General features: G+C 34.5%; 1 protein-coding gene across 1 annotated transcript in view; it reads right to left on the minus strand.

The window, feature by feature from the left end:
* Positions 1-882: 882 nt before the first annotated feature.
* Positions 883-17,900, minus strand: part of LOC112043313 (serine protease inhibitor 88Ea) — a 34,628-nt gene continuing 17,610 nt past the window's right edge. The window contains exons 6-8 of the mRNA XM_024078655.2: positions 3,635-3,765; positions 2,782-2,908; positions 883-1,861 (exon numbers count right to left, since the gene is read on the minus strand). Coding sequence (XP_023934423.2) covers positions 1,701-1,861; positions 2,782-2,908; positions 3,635-3,765 — 419 coding nt within the window. The 3' untranslated portion in view covers positions 883-1,700. The remainder of the gene's footprint in view (positions 1,862-2,781; positions 2,909-3,634; positions 3,766-17,900) is intronic.

Genomic DNA, 17,900 nt, shown 5'->3' on the forward strand with positions numbered 1-17,900 from the left:
AAGGTAGAAAATGCATATAATTTCCTAATTTACTCATCACCATCATTATAAAGAACCCATTTCGTCTAAATGTTGACCATGAGTCTCCTCTCAGAATTAGAGGGGTTAGGCTTTAGTCCTCCACGCTAGCCAAGTGCGGATTGATAAACTTCACACACCGAGCGAATTAAGAAAATTCACAGATATGCAGGTTTGTTGTTCACGATGTTTTTCCTTCACCGTTTGAGACATTCAATTTCTTAAAATACACATAACCGAGAACTATTAACTACCTATATCTATTTGTTCTAAGCTTATTAATCGAATTTATTTTCATTAATTTATGGACAGTAATTATAATTATTATTAGGTGTGAAATGACTACTTATTTATACCCTCATTTTTAATTAGTTTGTTGGTAACAGTGCACAACAAGTAGGGCTGTAATATAATACTTATGCCTTTGCCGTCTCAGTAAATTTGAGATAGAAGGAGCCTGTTCGAGATAGAGGGAGATTGAGATAGAGGGAGGGGAACTTTGAGATAGAGGGAGAATCCCTACGTGATAATACTATAATACAAAAATAAAGTAACTTAAATATAACTACAAAAGTAATAAATAAAAAAAATAAAAAATGTCTTTACGTTGAAGCTGGAATCGAACTCTGGTTTAATAAGTTTTGTCCCTGTTTCACACCACTTGTCGAGTTGAGTCGACATGATAACGTCGAAGTGTGCGGCTTGTTAGGTTTATTTTCGTAACGAAATTTATTGATTCGGTCGCCGCGCTCAAAGTCCGCGATAAAAGCAATGCAATAGCTTGAAAAAAATATTCGCTTGCTATAGGTAGCCTGTAACCTGTTAATTCATTGATGTTCGGAAAATATAAATGAAAGAAATCAATATGTTTAAAAAATGTATTTATCACTTAGTACAAAACTGCAATGGTTTAGAAATTATACATTAACATAAACGCTTAAAGATCTAATTACATCAAGTGAAGAAAATAAATAAATTAAAATTATAAACATCGACATCTAGATTAATCTTAACACTTAACTTGATCTCTGTTCCGATATTAATTTTATACATTTAAATTTAAAATCAACGTATAGTGTGATATTTTATGTTTTGCCAAATAAAAACTTCCTAAATGGTATAAAAAATGTAGTTATGTACCAGTTTACATTATAAATAAATTAAAAAAATAAATAATTAACGTATTGTAAAGACTAAAACATACGTAAGTATGCGGAACAGAACCCAATTCTTGACAAGGCAACAGATTTTGTACGACTATTAAACTGCAAAAAGACAAAACGAAATAGGAAGCAAAACTGTTAGTCATCGTGACTACGTCAGTTTGGACGCAAGGTCAAAAGAATTTTCCACACAAAGCTTCCTGTCTTTCTTTTACGCATTTTCACGAATTAAAGGTACTTTTGTTAATTTTGTTAAATGTAAAATCACTTAAACGACAAAAATACAAAGATAATTTAAGTCCCGAAATAAAATACATTCTAGGAATACGGATAATTAGTTTAGTACATACTTTAATAAAAGTTTTATGCAATAAAAAAGAAATATCGCCTTTTTGGTAAAACTACAGGAATTGTTCATTCTATTTTTTTAGCCTTTTTGACATTTTTTTTGTTTTGATGGCCAATATATCTGTGCCCGGATACGTAACATTTTCCTTAACATCCTATGATTATTTTTTTTTACTTCTTGGGGTCCCTGTATACGCCCATGAAGAGAACAGAGTTGGTGGGCCGCTCGTATATGACGTAGACGAACGGGAAGTTGGCGATGAAGACACTCGGCTCAGCGGGACGCGAGGAGCGGAACCCAAAGATCGCTGTGGCGGCTGCTGCTACCGTACCTGGAAAAACATCATCAGTATGATTATTACTATCAGATTACTTTTTTTCCTATAGAAAGTGATACGCTCTTTCTAATAGTTAGTATAGGAGAGTGATAAAGGCTATAAGTGTAGGTTGAATAGCTGGTAATTATTTTAATGACGTCCAGCGTTCGAAACCCGGGACAACAAAAAAAATAAGTTATTGGGTATATAGTATATAGTAATTTTTCTTACAAAAAAAATCTTACTAGCAGCCTGGAGTTGTTGACGTAGGCGGTTGGGTAATTTTTGGAAAACATTAAATATTTAAGACCGACACAAGTGGCAATGGGCGGGGCACATAGTTCGAAGAGCCGATGGACGTTGGGGTCCCAAGGTGCTGGAATGGCGACCCCGCACTAGTAAGCGCAGTGTTGGTCGACCCCCCACCAGGTGGACTGACGACATCAAGCGAGTCGCAGGGATTCGCTGGATGCAGGTGGCTCAGTATCGTGATGTTTGGAAGTCCCTACAAAAGGTCTATGTCCTGCAGTGGACGCCCATCGGCTGATATGACGATGATGATGATGAAATATTTAAGTGGTAGAGTTAGCTAGTAAAAACTTATAAAAGTGTTTAATGTGGGTAATATAAATGTTATTATTTTATTTATTACGTTAACGTTAAAATTTAAGCCATATACTTAGGTCTACAGACTCACGAAATTGTGAAATGAAACTTATTTTAGTTTAGTTTTTTAGTTTTAGTTTACGTAAAAAACACGGCCACGCATATTTCGACACTCTCAAGGGAATCAAAACCTAAATTTAAGTAGTTACATCGTTATAGACCACAAGAATAAAATCTCCAAACTATACATTTGTAGTTAAATCTTTAAACAGAGGGAGTTAAATTCGGCAAAAATTCGGCAGTTAATATATAGCAACGGATTATATTACCTTCTTCGTCGATCTGAATTTTAGCTTTATGAACAGCATCATCGAAGAGGATGCCGCTGTCTTCCGACAAGGTGCTGAAATTTGACGTGGCGTCGAACAGGTTGCCCGCGCCCATAGTCTCCAAAATCTACAAAAGAAAGTTTATTTATATTTCTATTATTCCTGACGCTCGACCTGCATATGATAATTTAATATAAACTGTTTCAAGAAAACAAAAATCATCATTGACAACCTATTCTATAGGCTTGAGGCTACTACAGAGCCAGCCCTCCCTTCTAATGGGAGGGGGGCATGGAGCTTAAACCCACAACGCCTCCCAAATTATAAAAAACATAGTGGTAATTAAAACTTAAGTCATCTAATTAATTGAAGTAAGTTTTAAATCCAAGTTATCCACAGCTGTATACTCTACTTTCTACTATCTTGTATTAATAAAACCTTGAGGAAAAGTGCGTTTCTTTACAAAAACAAAAAAAAAGCTTTAAAGCTATGAATCCAGAGTACTAAGAATAAGAAATATTTTTTATAAAAGAGATCTTATTAAGCACGTTGTACAGAGAGGCTAGCGTTTTTTTAGCTTGGCCCAATGCGGTACAACGCATTATGCAGCCAGTTTTCTTACCACGGCGCGATTTGTTTGTTAATTTTCTTATTGTATCCTGTCTCAAATATAATCTTATTTATTAAAAAATTAAAATAATAAATACACGACATTTTAATGTGTTTCATTTCAAGATCAAGAAATTACCCCTAAAACCTCACAAACCTGTTTATAATATTAGAATAGAATAACTGAGTTTAAAAAGATTTCAAAATGATCGTTATTGTATCGGAATGTAGAAAATCAGCTTACCGGTCTAAGTGGCAGACTTCTCTCTATGGTGAATTTAGGGATTTCAACAACCACTTCGCGCCCCATGTAGCCTTCTTCAACGACAGCGGCCAGGCGTTCCGGAGTTAGGTTCTTGATGATATTTGACACGCCTGTAAATAAATTTAAAGCGTATTATGAGATTATAATATCCATAGAGGAATTAGTTACTTCATCATCATTGACAGCCTATGGACGTCCACTGCTAGGCATAGGCCTCTTGCATGGACTTCCAAACAAAACGGTTTTTGTTGTAGTTCATACTAAGGAATTGCCCATAATGACCACGCTGGACATGCGGATTGGTCATTCGCAGGGCTGGATTTTTCGCGCCAGTGTCGCTGCTGCCTGACACCGGCCTGTGCCATTTACAAAATCCAGCCAGTTTCGAATGGTTAACCGCCATTAGTCGGTCGCCAGAGCCTCGTCAGTCCATTTGCAGAGTGCACCACGAGCAGGTGAGATTGGCAGTTGGGGAGACTGACTGGTACTAGTCACACTACCATTACTATTACATTATGTAGAGAGTTCTCTCTTTCACGACCCAAAAGTCGGTTTTAATAAACATTCCGTCCTGCGGCTCGCAGGAAAAAGAACATTTATTCCCCTTCAGTTATTTTTCCTTCTTCCTCTATTCCTTCCCCTTCCTCTCCTTCTTTGCTGAGTTTGCGTTGTGTTTTGTGTTTGACTATTTGTTGTGGTTAATGTTTGATTCGTTAAATTTAATGTAATAGTGCTGTTTTGTGATTCATGTGTGTTTTGGTCTGTAACTTGTGTGTTGTGTACAAATACTGTGTCTCCTAAAACTTTGCTTATTATGGTCGAGGTGTGAATTGCTGCTTGTTTTTGTAAAATAGTTATATCAATATTGGCGTCTAGTTTATCTATGTATCTTTCCAAGCTTTTAGCCACAACACCTGTTGCACCTATTACTATAGGGATAACAACCGTTTTAGTGTCCCATAATCTACTTACTTCTGTTTTTAACAAATGATATTTACTGAGTTTTTCTATTTCTTTTGCCCCTATGTTGTAATCAGATGGTACTGTAATATCAATTAGAAAAGTTGTATTGTTAGTTTTGTCAATATAAATTAAATCAGGCCTATTGTGCGTAACGGTGTTATCAGTTTGAACGGGCATTTCCCATAGGATTTTCGCGGATTCTATTTCTTTAACTTGTGGTTGAATTAAGGTTTCTTTCCACCAGAGGTCAGAAACCTCAATTTTGTGTTTTTTAGCTAAACACCAGTAAACGTACTGAACAAGGTTATTATGCCGCTTAACATAATAGGTCCCTGCCAGTTTTTCACATCCGGAAATTATGTGTTGGGTGGTTTCATCTTTATTTGAACACAATCGGCACTTGCCGTCTACTGGTTGTTTGAGTATATCTCGCTGATGCTGTCTGGTCAATATTGCTTGATCTTGTATGGCAAATATTGATGATTCTACTTTAGGGGATATTTGTTGTTTTTTACACCACCTAAACGAGAGTTGACGATCAATATTTGCCTGGTCCAAAACTTTTTTAGGGAATTGCCCATGCAATTGCTTACTGCGCCACTGTTCATTTTGTTTTTTTGTTACTGCAGTTTTAATTTCTTTTTTAGTGTATGTGTCATTATGTGTTAACCGTAATTCTGATTCTATTTCTGCTGCTTCTTTTATTATTGAATATTTATCCCTATTTTTATCGTGTTTTACTATTGCTTCTATTAGGTAATCGCTTTTATTGTTAAGATATTGTTTAAAATTGACTATTTGTGATTTATACATGTACTCTATATTAATAAGACCTCTCCCACCTTCGTCAACAGGTAAGTAGAGCCTTTCAACTTCAGCTTTTTGCTGGTGAGCTTTATTCATTGCTAGCAGTTTCCTAGTTTTAACATCTAATTTTTTTAGGTCGCTGATTTTATATTTAATGATACCAAATGAATACAGCAAGACTGGTATCGCATAAGTATTAATACCTTTTATTAAAAATCTAGAATTTAAATGAGTGTTTGTAAGCTTTTTGACTCTTTTGAAATATTCTTTGGATATCTTATCTCTAATTTCACTGTGATTTATTTTTCCAGATTCATGTATTCCTAAGTACTTATATTGTTCTCCTATAGCAAGTTGTTGAACAGTATCCCCACTCAATAATATATGTCCCTCTCCTGTTGTGTTATTTCTGTGTCCTGATGAAAGATGTATTGTATTACATTTGTCTAACCCAAATCGCATTCCTATATCATTTGTGAAAATTTCGACACTATCTAATAGTACTTTTAAATTACTCTTATTGTTCGCATATACTTTTAAATCATCCATATATAATAGGTGATTTATCCAGAAACTATCTTTAAGTTTGTACCCTTTCAATTCATACTTATTTAGTATGAATGAGAGAGGATTGATGGCTAAACAAAACAATAGTGGTGAAAGAGAATCTCCTTGGAATATTCCACGTCTAATATAAATCGGTTCAGTAGTAATTGATTCCTGTGAGCCACGCGCTGTCATAATAACCCTCCAAATTGGCATAGTTAACATTAAAAATTTCTTAATCATAGGGGGACATTGGTAGATATCTAGAATTTTAAGGAGCCATTCGTGAGATACACTATCAAAAGCTTTCTGATAGTCTATCCACGCCATGCTTAGATTTTTTTTGGATTCATGTGCATCTTCTAGTATGCATTTATTAACCATCAGGTGATCCTTACAGCCCCTAGCTCCACGTCGGCAACCTCTTTGTTCCACTGCCATTATGTTATTTTCTTGACAATGGGTGTACATTATATTAGCTAAAACGGATGTTAGTAATTTATACATAGTTGGCAAGCACGCTATTGGCCTCCAATTTTTAGGATCATCTGTGTTTTCGTTTTTGGGTATAAGTATAACCTGACCTGTGGTAAACCATTCCTCTAATTCTTCCGCGCCTGAAACTATACTAGTGAATAATGAAGCCAAATATTTGTGAGTACTAGTAAAATATTTTAAATAGTAATTTTGTATTTTGTCAATGCCAGGTGATTTCCAGTTCAGCAGTTTTTTAATAGCTATTCTAATTTGTTCCTCTGTAATATAATTTACTTCACTTGTTTTTACCTCATTCGATGAAATTTCGATTTCTTTAATCCATTTGGCTTCATTATTATAATTTACAGGATTTGATAAAATAGACTTCCAATATTCTTCAATTGTTTGTTTATCGGGCACCTTAATACCTGTATTTAAATTATTATTACCTAAACTATTGTACAACCGGTGTTCATTTACTTTAAATAGTTTATTTTGTTCTATTCTTGTATTTATATCTACATATCTTTTAATTCTACCTGCGAGAGCTTTAATTTTTTGTTTTATTATTTCTGCAGTGTTACTGTGATCATTTTCACTTCGAATTTGATATTTAGCATATAGTTTTTCTTTAGTTTTTATCATTTTTCGTGTGCTGACCCCCCGTTCTATTTCTATTAATTGTCCTAATTCTCGTCTAAGTTTTTCTACATTGTTTTGAATTCTTTTTTTCCAAGGTGGATCATTTTTAGGTTTTATATTAGTTTTAGATGTGTAAGGTGTTTGTTTATTGTTTAATATTAGCGTTTTAGCAGCAGCGTATATTATATTATTTACTTCTCGCAGTGTACTGTTTGTAATTAATACGTTGGGTAGGTAAGTATTTAAGCTATTTAAATTTTTTATGAATTGTTTATTTATTTTAGCCTTAGGCAAAAGTAGACGTCTATCAATCGGTGTTTCTTTTACTTCAGATAGTACTTGAAGAAACTGTAAAATGAGCGGGTCCTGATCTTCATTTACCTTTATGTTGGGTGTCATTTGGTTAACTTCTTCTACTTGTTCGGGTGTATGTTGTATGCGTTGACTATTTTGTATATTTATTTGTGTACTGCATGTTTGTGTTTCAATGTGGTCCTGGTTCGCAATCGGTTCAGTGTTTTCACTAGGTACCAGCTACCCTCCGCTTGCCTCTGTACCCGGTCCAGTAATTCTTGTGCTATGACATTTTGTTTTAAAATTCTACGAGCTTGGTTTGATAAAGTGTTTCCGTTAAATTTGTGTATTTTTGGATTATTGGAATTCCTTTCTATAAAAAGTTGCTGTAGCCTACCTATGTAACCAGGACCTTCTGATCTTGCCTTGAAGTAGCAAAACATTAGTTCTAACATTTCTTCTGTTGACCACTTTCTTCTTTTATCGTCACTTATCTTATCTGTGGTCGATGCGGTTGAGCCGACAGAACCTGTGGGCGAAGCCCTGTTCTGCAAAGCATCACCCGCCCCCTCCCCACCCCGTTGGTCGGCTGTACTATCTTCGGGTTCCCCGACTCCCACCCGCCTGCTCAGTAAGGAGTCACTGACGGATTGCATGCTGGAACGTCCAGCGTCAGCTCCAGACGTGCCCCGGCGATCGCCCCCGGGAAGCGGCCCTATACGTTTTCTTTTATTTTTCTCCATCATGATGGGTCACCTACCTTGTTAGCCGTGTAAGTTTAAATAATACACGTTCCACCCCCACGTGGTCAGATGTTCGACGCGGACGTAAGGTAGGATTTTGGGGGCATATTATATTATATTATGTAGAGAGTTCTCTCTTTCACGACCCAAAAGTCGGTTTTAATAAACATTCCGTCCTGCGGCTCGCAGGAAAAAGAACATTTATTCCCCTTCAGTTATTTTTCCTTCTTCCTCTATTCCTTCCCCTTCCTCTCCTTCTTTGCTGAGTTTGCGTTGTGTTTTGTGTTTGACTATTTGTTGTGGTTAATGTTTGATTCGTTAAATTTAATGTAATAGTGCTGTTTTGTGATTCATGTGTGTTTTGGTCTGTAACTTGTGTGTTGTGTACAAATACTGTGTCTCCTAAAACTTTGCTTATTATGGTCGAGGTGTGAATTGCTGCTTGTTTTTGTAAAATAGTTATATCAATATTGGCGTCTAGTTTATCTATGTATCTTTCCAAGCTTTTAGCCACAACACCTGTTGCACCTATTACTATAGGGATAACAACCGTTTTAGTGTCCCATAATCTACTTACTTCTGTTTTTAACAAATGATATTTACTGAGTTTTTCTATTTCTTTTGCCCCTATGTTGTAATCAGATGGTACTGTAATATCAATTAGAAAAGTTGTATTGTTAGTTTTGTCAATATAAATTAAATCAGGCCTATTGTGCGTAACGGTGTTATCAGTTTGAACGGGCATTTCCCATAGGATTTTCGCGGATTCTATTTCTTTAACTTGTGGTTGAATTAAGGTTTCTTTCCACCAGAGGTCAGAAACCTCAATTTTGTGTTTTTTAGCTAAACACCAGTAAACGTACTGAACAAGGTTATTATGCCGCTTAACATAATAGGTCCCTGCCAGTTTTTCACATCCGGAAATTATGTGTTGGGTGGTTTCATCTTTATTTGAACACAATCGGCACTTGCCGTCTACTGGTTGTTTGAGTATATCTCGCTGATGCTGTCTGGTCAATATTGCTTGATCTTGTATGGCAAATATTGATGATTCTACTTTAGGGGATATTTGTTGTTTTTTACACCACCTAAACGAGAGTTGACGATCAATATTTGCCTGGTCCAAAACTTTTTTAGGGAATTGCCCATGCAATTGCTTACTGCGCCACTGTTCATTTTGTTTTTTTGTTACTGCAGTTTTCATTTCTTTTTTAGTGTATGTGTCATTATGTGTTAACCGTAATTCTGATTCTATTTCTGCTGCTTCTTTTATTATTGAATATTTATCCCTATTTTTATCGTGTTTTACTATTGCTTCTATTAGGTAATCGCTTTTATTGTTAAGATATTGTTTAAAATTGACTATTTGTGTTTTATACATGTACTCTATATTAATAAGACCTCTCCCACCTTCGTCAACAGGTAAGTAGAGCCTTTCAACTTCAGCTTTTTGCTGGTGAGCTTTATTCATTGCTAGCAGTTTCCTAGTTTTAACATCTAATTTTTTTAGGTCGCTGATTTTATATTTAATGATACCAAATGAATACAGCAAGACTGGTATCGCATAAGTATTAATACCTTTTATTAAAAATCTAGAATTTAAATGAGTGTTTGTAAGCTTTTTGACTCTTTTGAAATATTCTTTGGATATCTTATCTCTAATTTCACTATGATTTATTTTTCCAGATTCATGTATTCCTAAGTACTTATATTGTTCTCCTATAGCAAGTTGTTGAACAGTATCCCCACTCAATAATATATGTCCCTCTCCTGTTGTGTTATTTCTGTGTCCTGATGAAAGATGTATTGTATTACATTTGTCTAACCCAAATCGCATTCCTATATCATTTGTGAAAATTTCGACACTATCTAATAGTACTTTTAAATTACTCTTATTGTTCGCATATACTTTTAAATCATCCATATATAATAGGTGATTTATCCAGAAACTATCTTTAAGTTTGTACCCTTTCACTTCATACTTATTTAGTATGAATGAGAGAGGATTGATGGCTAAACAAAACAATAGTGGTGAAAGAGAATCTCCTTGGAATATTCCACGTCTAATATAAATCGGTTCAGTAGTAATTGATTCCTGTGAGCCACGCGCTGTCATAATAACCCTCCAAAGTGGCATAGTTAACATTAAAAATTTCTTAATCATAGGGGGACATTGGTAGATATCTAGAATTTTAAGGAGCCATTCGTGAGATACACTATCAAAAGCTTTCTGATAGTCTATCCACGCCATGCTTAGATTTTTTTTGGATTCATGTGCATCTTCTAGTATGCATTTATTAACCATCAGGTGATCCTTACAGCCCCTAGCTCCACGTCGGCAACCTCTTTGTTCCACTGCCATTATGTTATTTTCTTGACAATGGGTGTACATTATATTAGCTAAAACGGATGTTAGTAATTTATACATAGTTGGCAAGCACGCTATTGGCCTCCAATTTTTAGGATCATCTGTGTTTTCGTTTTTGGGTATAAGTATAACCTGACCTGTGGTAAACCATTCCTCTAATTCTTCCGCGCCTGAAACTATACTAGTGAATAATGAAGCCAAATATTTGTGAGTACTAGTAAAATATTTTAAATAGTAATTTTGTATTTTGTCAATGCCAGGTGATTTCCAGTTCAGCAGTTTTTTAATAGCTATTCTAATTTGTTCCTCTGTAATATAATTTACTTCACTTGTTTTTACCTCATTTGATGAAATTTCGATTTCTTTAATCCATTTGGCTTCATTATTATAATTTACAGGATTTGATAAAATAGACTTCCAATATTCTTCAATTGTTTGTTTATCGGGCACCTTAATATCTGTATTTAAATTATTATTACCTAAACTATTGTACAACCGGTGTTCATTTACTTTAAATAGTTTATTTTGTTCTATTCTTGTATTTATATCTACATATCTTTTAATTCTACCTGCGAGAGCTTTAATTTTTTGTTTTATTATTTCTGCAGTGTTACTGTGATCATTTTCATTCCGAATTTGATATTTAGCATATAGTTTTTCTTTAGTTTTTATCATTTTTCGTGTGCTGACCCCCCGTTCTATTTCTATTAATTGTCCTAATTCTCGTCTAAGTTTTTCTACATTGTTTTGAATTCTTTTTTTCCAAGGTGGATCATTTTTAGGTTTTATATTAGTTTTAGGTGTGTAAGGTGTTTGTTTATTGTTTAATATTAGCGTTTTAGCAGCAGCGTATATTATATTATTTACTTCTCGCAGTGTACTGTTTGTAATTAATACGTTGGGTAGGTAAGTATTTAAGCTATTTAAGTTTTTTATGAATTGTTTATTTATTTTAGCCTTAGGCAAAAGTAGACGTCTATCAATCGGTGTTTCTTTTACTTCAGATAGTACTTGAAGAAACTGTAAAATGAGCGGGTCCTGATCTTCATTTACCTGTATGTTGTGTGTCATTTGGTTAACTTCTTCTACTTGTTCGGGTGTATGTTGTATGCGTTGACTGTTTTGTATATTTATTTGTGTACTGCATGTTTGTGTTTCAATGTGGTCCTGGTTCGCAATCGGTTCAGTGTTTTCACTAGGTACCAGGCCCTCCGCTTGCCTCTGTACCCGGTCCAGTAATTCCTGTGCTATGACATTTTGTTTTAAAATTCTACGAGCTTGGTTTGATAAAGTGTTTCCGTTAAATTTGTGTATTTTTGGATTATTGGAATTCCTTTCTATAAAAAGTTGCTGTAGCCTACCTATGTAACCAGGACCTTCTGATCTTGCCTTGAAGTAGCAAAACATTAGTTCTAACATTTCTTCTGTTGACCACTTTCTTCTTTTATCGTCACTTATCTTATCTGTGGTCGATGCGGTTGAGCCGACAGAACCTGTGGGCGAAGCCCTGTTCTGCAAAGCATCACCCGCCCCCTCCCCACCCCGTTGGTCGGCTGTACTATCTTCGGGTTCCCCGACTCCCACCCGCCTGCTCAGTAAGGAGTCACTGACGGATTGCATGCTGGAACGTCCAGCGTCAGCTCCAGACGTGCCCCGGCGATCGCCCCCGGGAAGCGGCCCTATACGTTTTCTTTTATTTTTCTCCATCATGATGGGTCACCTACCTTGTTAGCCGTGTAAGTTTAAATAATACACGTTCCACCCCCACGTGGCCAGATGTTCGGCGCGGACGTAAGGTAGGATTTTGGGGGCATATTATATTATATTATATTATATTATATTATATTATATTATATTATATTATGTAGAGAGTTCTCTCTTTCACGACCCAAAAGTCGGTTTTAATAAACATTCCGTCCTGCGGCTCGCAGGAAAAAGAACATTTATTCCCCTTCAGTTATTTTTCCTTCTTCCTCTATTCCTTCCCCTTCCTCTCCTTCTTTGCTGAGTTTGCGTTGTGTTTTGTGTTTGACTATTTGTTGTGGTTAATGTTTGATTCGTTAAATTTAATGTAATAGTGCTGTTTTGTGATTCATGTGTGTTTTGGTCTGTAACTTGTGTGTTGTGTACAAATACTGTGTCTCCTAAAACTTTGCTTATTATGGTCGAGGTGTGAATTGCTGCTTGTTTTTGTAAAATAGTTATATCAATATTGGCGTCTAGTTTATCTATGTATCTTTCCAAGCTTTTAGCCACAACACCTGTTGCACCTATTACTATAGGGATAACAACCGTTTTAGTGTCCCATAATCTACTTACTTCTGTTTTTAACAAATGATATTTACTGAGTTTTTCTATTTCTTTTGCCCCTATGTTGTAATCAGATGGTACTGTAATATCAATTAGAAAAGTTGTATTGTTAGTTTTGTCAATATAAATTAAATCAGGCCTATTGTGCGTAACGGTGTTATCAGTTTGAACGGGCATTTCCCATAGGATTTTCGCGGATTCTATTTCTTTAACTTGTGGTTGAATTAAGGTTTCTTTCCACCAGAGGTCAGAAACCTCAATTTTGTGTTTTTTAGCTAAACACCAGTAAACGTACTGAACAAGGTTATTATGCCGCTTAACATAATAGGTCCCTGCCAGTTTTTCACATCCGGAAATTATGTGTTGGGTGGTTTCATCTTTATATTATATTATATTATATTATATTATATTATATTATATTATATTATATTATATTATATTATATTATATTATATTATATTATATTATATTATATTATATTATATTATATTATATTATATTATATTATATTATATTATTCTTATAGAGTTTTCTCTTTCACGACCCAAAAGTCGGTTTTAATAAACATTCCGTCCTGCGGCTCGCAGGAAAAAGAACATTTATTCCCCTTCAGTTATTTTTCCTTCTTCCTCTATTCCTTCCCCTTCCTCTCCTTCTTTGCTGAGTTTGCGTTGTGTTTTGTGTTTGACTATTTGTTGTGGTTAATGTTTGATTCGTTAAATTTAATGTAATAGTGCTGTTTTGTGATTCATGTGTGTTTTGGTTTGTAACTTGTGTGTTGTGTACAAATACTGTGTCTCCTAAAACTTTGCTTATTATGGTCGAAGTGTGAATTGCTGCTTGTTTTTGCAAAATAGTTATATCAATGTTGGCGTCTAGTTTATCTATATATCTTTCCAAGCTTTTAGCCACAACACCTGTTGCACCTATTACTATAGGGATAACAACCGTTTTAGTGTCCCATAATCTACTTACTTCTGTTTTTAACAAATGATATTTACTGAGTTTTTCTATTTCTTTTGCCCCTATGTTGTAATCAGATGGTACTGTAATATCAATTAGAAAAGTTGTATTGTTAGTTTTGTCAATATAAATTAAATCAGGCCTATTGTGCGTAACGGTGTTATCAGTTTGAACGGGCATTTCCCATAGGATTTTCGCGGATTCTATTTCTTTAACTTGTGGTTGAATTAAGGTTTCTTTCCACCAGAGGTCAGAAACCTCAATTTTGTGTTTTTTAGCTAAACACCAGTAAACGTATTGAACAAGGTTATTATGCCGCTTAACATAATAGGTCCCTGCCAGTTTTTCACATCCGGAAATTATGTGTTGGGTGGTTTCATCTTTATTTGAACACAATCGGCACTTGCCGTCTACTGGTTGTTTGAGTATATCTCGCTGATGCTGTCTGGTCAATATTGCTTGATCTTGTATGGCAAATATTGATGATTCTACTTTAGGGGATATTTGTTGTTTTTTACACCACCTAAACGAGAGTTGACGATCAATATTTGCCTGGTCCAAAACTTTTTTAGGGAATTGCCCATGCAATTGCTTACTGCGCCACTGTTCATTTTGTTTTTTTGTTACTGCAGTTTTAATTTCTTTTTTAGTGTATGTGTCATTATGTGTTAACCGTAATTCTGATTCTATTTCTGCTGCTTCTTTTATTATTGAATATTTATCCCTATTTTTATCGTGTTTTACTATTGCTTCTATTAGGTAATCGCTTTTATTGTTAAGATATTGTTTAAAATTGACTATTTGTGATTTATACATGTACTCTATATTAATAAGACCTCTCCCACCTTCGTCAACAGGTAAGTAGAGTCTTTCAACTTCAGCTTTTTGCTGGTGAGCTTTATTCATTGCTAGCAGTTTCCTAGTTTTAACATCTAATTTTTTTAGGTCGCTGATTTTATATTTAATGATACCAAATGAATACAGCAAGACTGGTATCGCATAAGTATTAATACCTTTTATTAAAAATCTAGAATTTAAATGAGTGTTTGTAAGCTTTTTGACTCTTTTGAAATATTCTTTGGATATCTTATCTCTAATTTCACTGTGATTTATTTTTCCAGATTCATGTATTCCTAAGTACTTATATTGTTCTCCTATAGCAAGTTGTTGAACAGTATCCCCACTCAATAATATATGTCCCTCTCCTGTTGTGTTATTTCTGTGTCCTGATGAAAGATGTATTGTATTACATTTGTCTAACCCAAATCGCATTCCTATATCATTTGTGAAAATTTCGACACTATCTAATAGTACTTTTAAATTACTCTTATTGTTCGCATATACTTTTAAATCATCCATATATAATAGGTGATTTATCCAGAAACTATCTTTAAGTTTGTACCCTTTCACTTCATACTTATTTAGTATGAATGAGAGAGGATTAATGGCTAAACAAAACAATAGTGGTGAAAGAGAATCTCCTTGGAATATTCCACGTCTAATATAAATCGGTTCAGTAGTAATTGATTTCTGTGAGCCACGCGCTGTCATAATAACCCTCCAAATTGGCATAGTTAACATTAAAAATTTCTTAATCATAGGGGGACATTGGTAGATATCTAGAATTTTAAGGAGCCATTCGTGAGATACACTATCAAAAGCTTTCTGATAGTCTATCCACGCCATGCTTAGATTTTTTTTGGATTCATGTGCATCTTCTAGTATGCATTTATTAACCATCAGGTGATCCTTACAGCCCCTAGCTCCACGTCGGCAACCTCTTTGTACCACTGCCATTATGTTATTTTCTTGACAATGGGTGTACATTATATTAGCTAAAACGGATGTTAGTAATTTATACATAGTTGGCAAGCACGCTATTGGCCTCCAATTTTTAGGATCATCTGTGTTTTCGTTTTTGGGTATAAGAATGACCTGACCTGTGGTAAACCATTCCTCTAATTCTTCCGCGCCTGAAACTATACTAGTGAATAATGAAGCCAAATATTTGTGAGTACTAGTAAAATATTTTAAATAGTAATTTTGTATTTTGTCAATGCCAGGTGATTTCCAGTTCAGCAGTTTTTTAATAGCTATTCTAATTTGTTCCTCTGTAATATAATTTACTTCACTTGTTTTTACCACATTTGATGAAATTTCGATTTCTTTAATCCATTTGGCTTCATTATTATAATTAACAGGATTTGATAAAATAGACTTCCAATATTCTTCAATTGTTTGCTTATCGGGCACCTTGATATCTGTATTTAAATTATTATTACCTAAACTATTGTACAACCGGTGTTCATTTACTTTAAATAGTTTATTTTGTTCTATTCTTGTATTATATTATATTATATTATATTATATTATATTATTGAGAGTTCTCTCTTTCACGACACAAAAGTCGGTTTTAATAAACATTCCGTCCTGCGGCTCGCAGGAAAAAGAACATTTATTCCCCTTCAGTTATTTTTCCTTCTTCCTCTATTCCTTCCCCTTCCTCTCCTTCTTTGCTGAGTTTGCGTTGTGTTTTGTGTTTGACTATTTGTTGTGGTTAATGTTTGATTCGTTAAATTTAATGTAATAGTGCTGTTTTGTGATTCATGTGTGTTTTGGTCTGTAACTTGTGTGTTGTGTACAAATACTGTGTCTCCTAAAACTTTGCTTATTATGGTCGAGGTGTGAATTGCTGCTTGTTTTTGTAGAATAGTTATATCAATATTGGCGTCTAGTTTATCTATGTATCTTTCCAAGCTTTTAGCCACAACACCTGTTGCACCTATTACTATAGGGATAACAACCGTTTTAGTGTCCCATAATCTACTTACTTCTGTTTTTAACAAATGATATTTACTGAGTTTTTCTATTTCTTTTGCCCCTATGTTGTAATCAGATGGTACTGTAATATCAATTAGAAAAGTTGTATTGTTAGTTTTGTCAATATAAATTAAATCAGGCCTATTGTGCGTAACGGTGTTATCAGTTTGAACGGGCATTTCCCATAGGATTTTCGCGGATTCTATTTCTTTAACTTGTGGTTGAATTAAGGTTTCTTTCCACCAGAGGTCAGAAACCTCAATTTTGTGTTTTTTAGCTAAACACCAGTAAACGTACTGAACAAGGTTATTATGCCGCTTAACATAATAGGTCCCTGCCAGTTTTTCACATCCGGAAATTATGTGTTGGGTGGTTTCATCTTTATTTGAACACAATCGGCACTTGCCGTCTACTGGTTGTTTGAGTATATCTCGCTGATGCTGTCTGGTCAATATTGCTTGATCTTGTATGGCAAATATTGATGATTCTACTTTAGGGGATATTTGTTGTTTTTTACACCACCTAAACGAGAGTTGACGATCAATATTTGCCTGGTCCAAAACTTTTTTAGGGAATTGCCCATGCAATTGCTTACTGCGCCACTGTTCATTTTGTTTTTTTGTTACTGCAGTTTTAATTTCTTTTTTAGTGTATGTGTCATTATGTGTTAACCGTAATTCTGATTCTATTTCTGCTGCTTCTTTTATTATTGAATATTTATCCCTATTTTTATCGTGTTTTACTATTGCTTCTATTAGGTAATCGCTTTTATTGTTAAGATATTGTTTAAAATTGACTATTTGTGATTTATACATGTACTCTATATTAATAAGACCTCTCCCACCTTCGTCAACAGGTAAGTAGAGCCTTTCAACTTCAGCTTTTTGCTGGTGAGCTTTATTCATTGCTAGCAGTTTCCTAGTTTTAACATCTAATTTTTTTAGGTCGCTGATTTTATATTTAATGATACCAAATGAATACAGCAAGACTGGTATCGCATAAGTATTAATACCTTTTATTAAAAATCTAGAATTTAAATGAGTGTTTGTAAGCTTTTTGACTCTTTTGAAATATTCTTTGGATATCTTATCTCTAATTTCACTGTGATTTATTTTTCCAGATTCATGTATTCCTAAGTACTTATATTGTTCTCCTATAGCAAGTTGTTGAACAGTATCCCCACTCAATAATATATGTCCCTCTCCTGTTGTGTTATTTCTGTGTCCTGATGAAAGATGTATTGTATTACATTTGTCTAACCCAAATCGCATTCCTATATCATTTGTGAAAATTTCGACACTATCTAATAGTA

This window comes from Bicyclus anynana, chromosome 4 (assembly GCF_947172395.1).
Source record: "Bicyclus anynana chromosome 4, ilBicAnyn1.1, whole genome shotgun sequence".
Classification (NCBI taxonomy): Eukaryota; Metazoa; Arthropoda; class Insecta; order Lepidoptera; family Nymphalidae; genus Bicyclus; species Bicyclus anynana.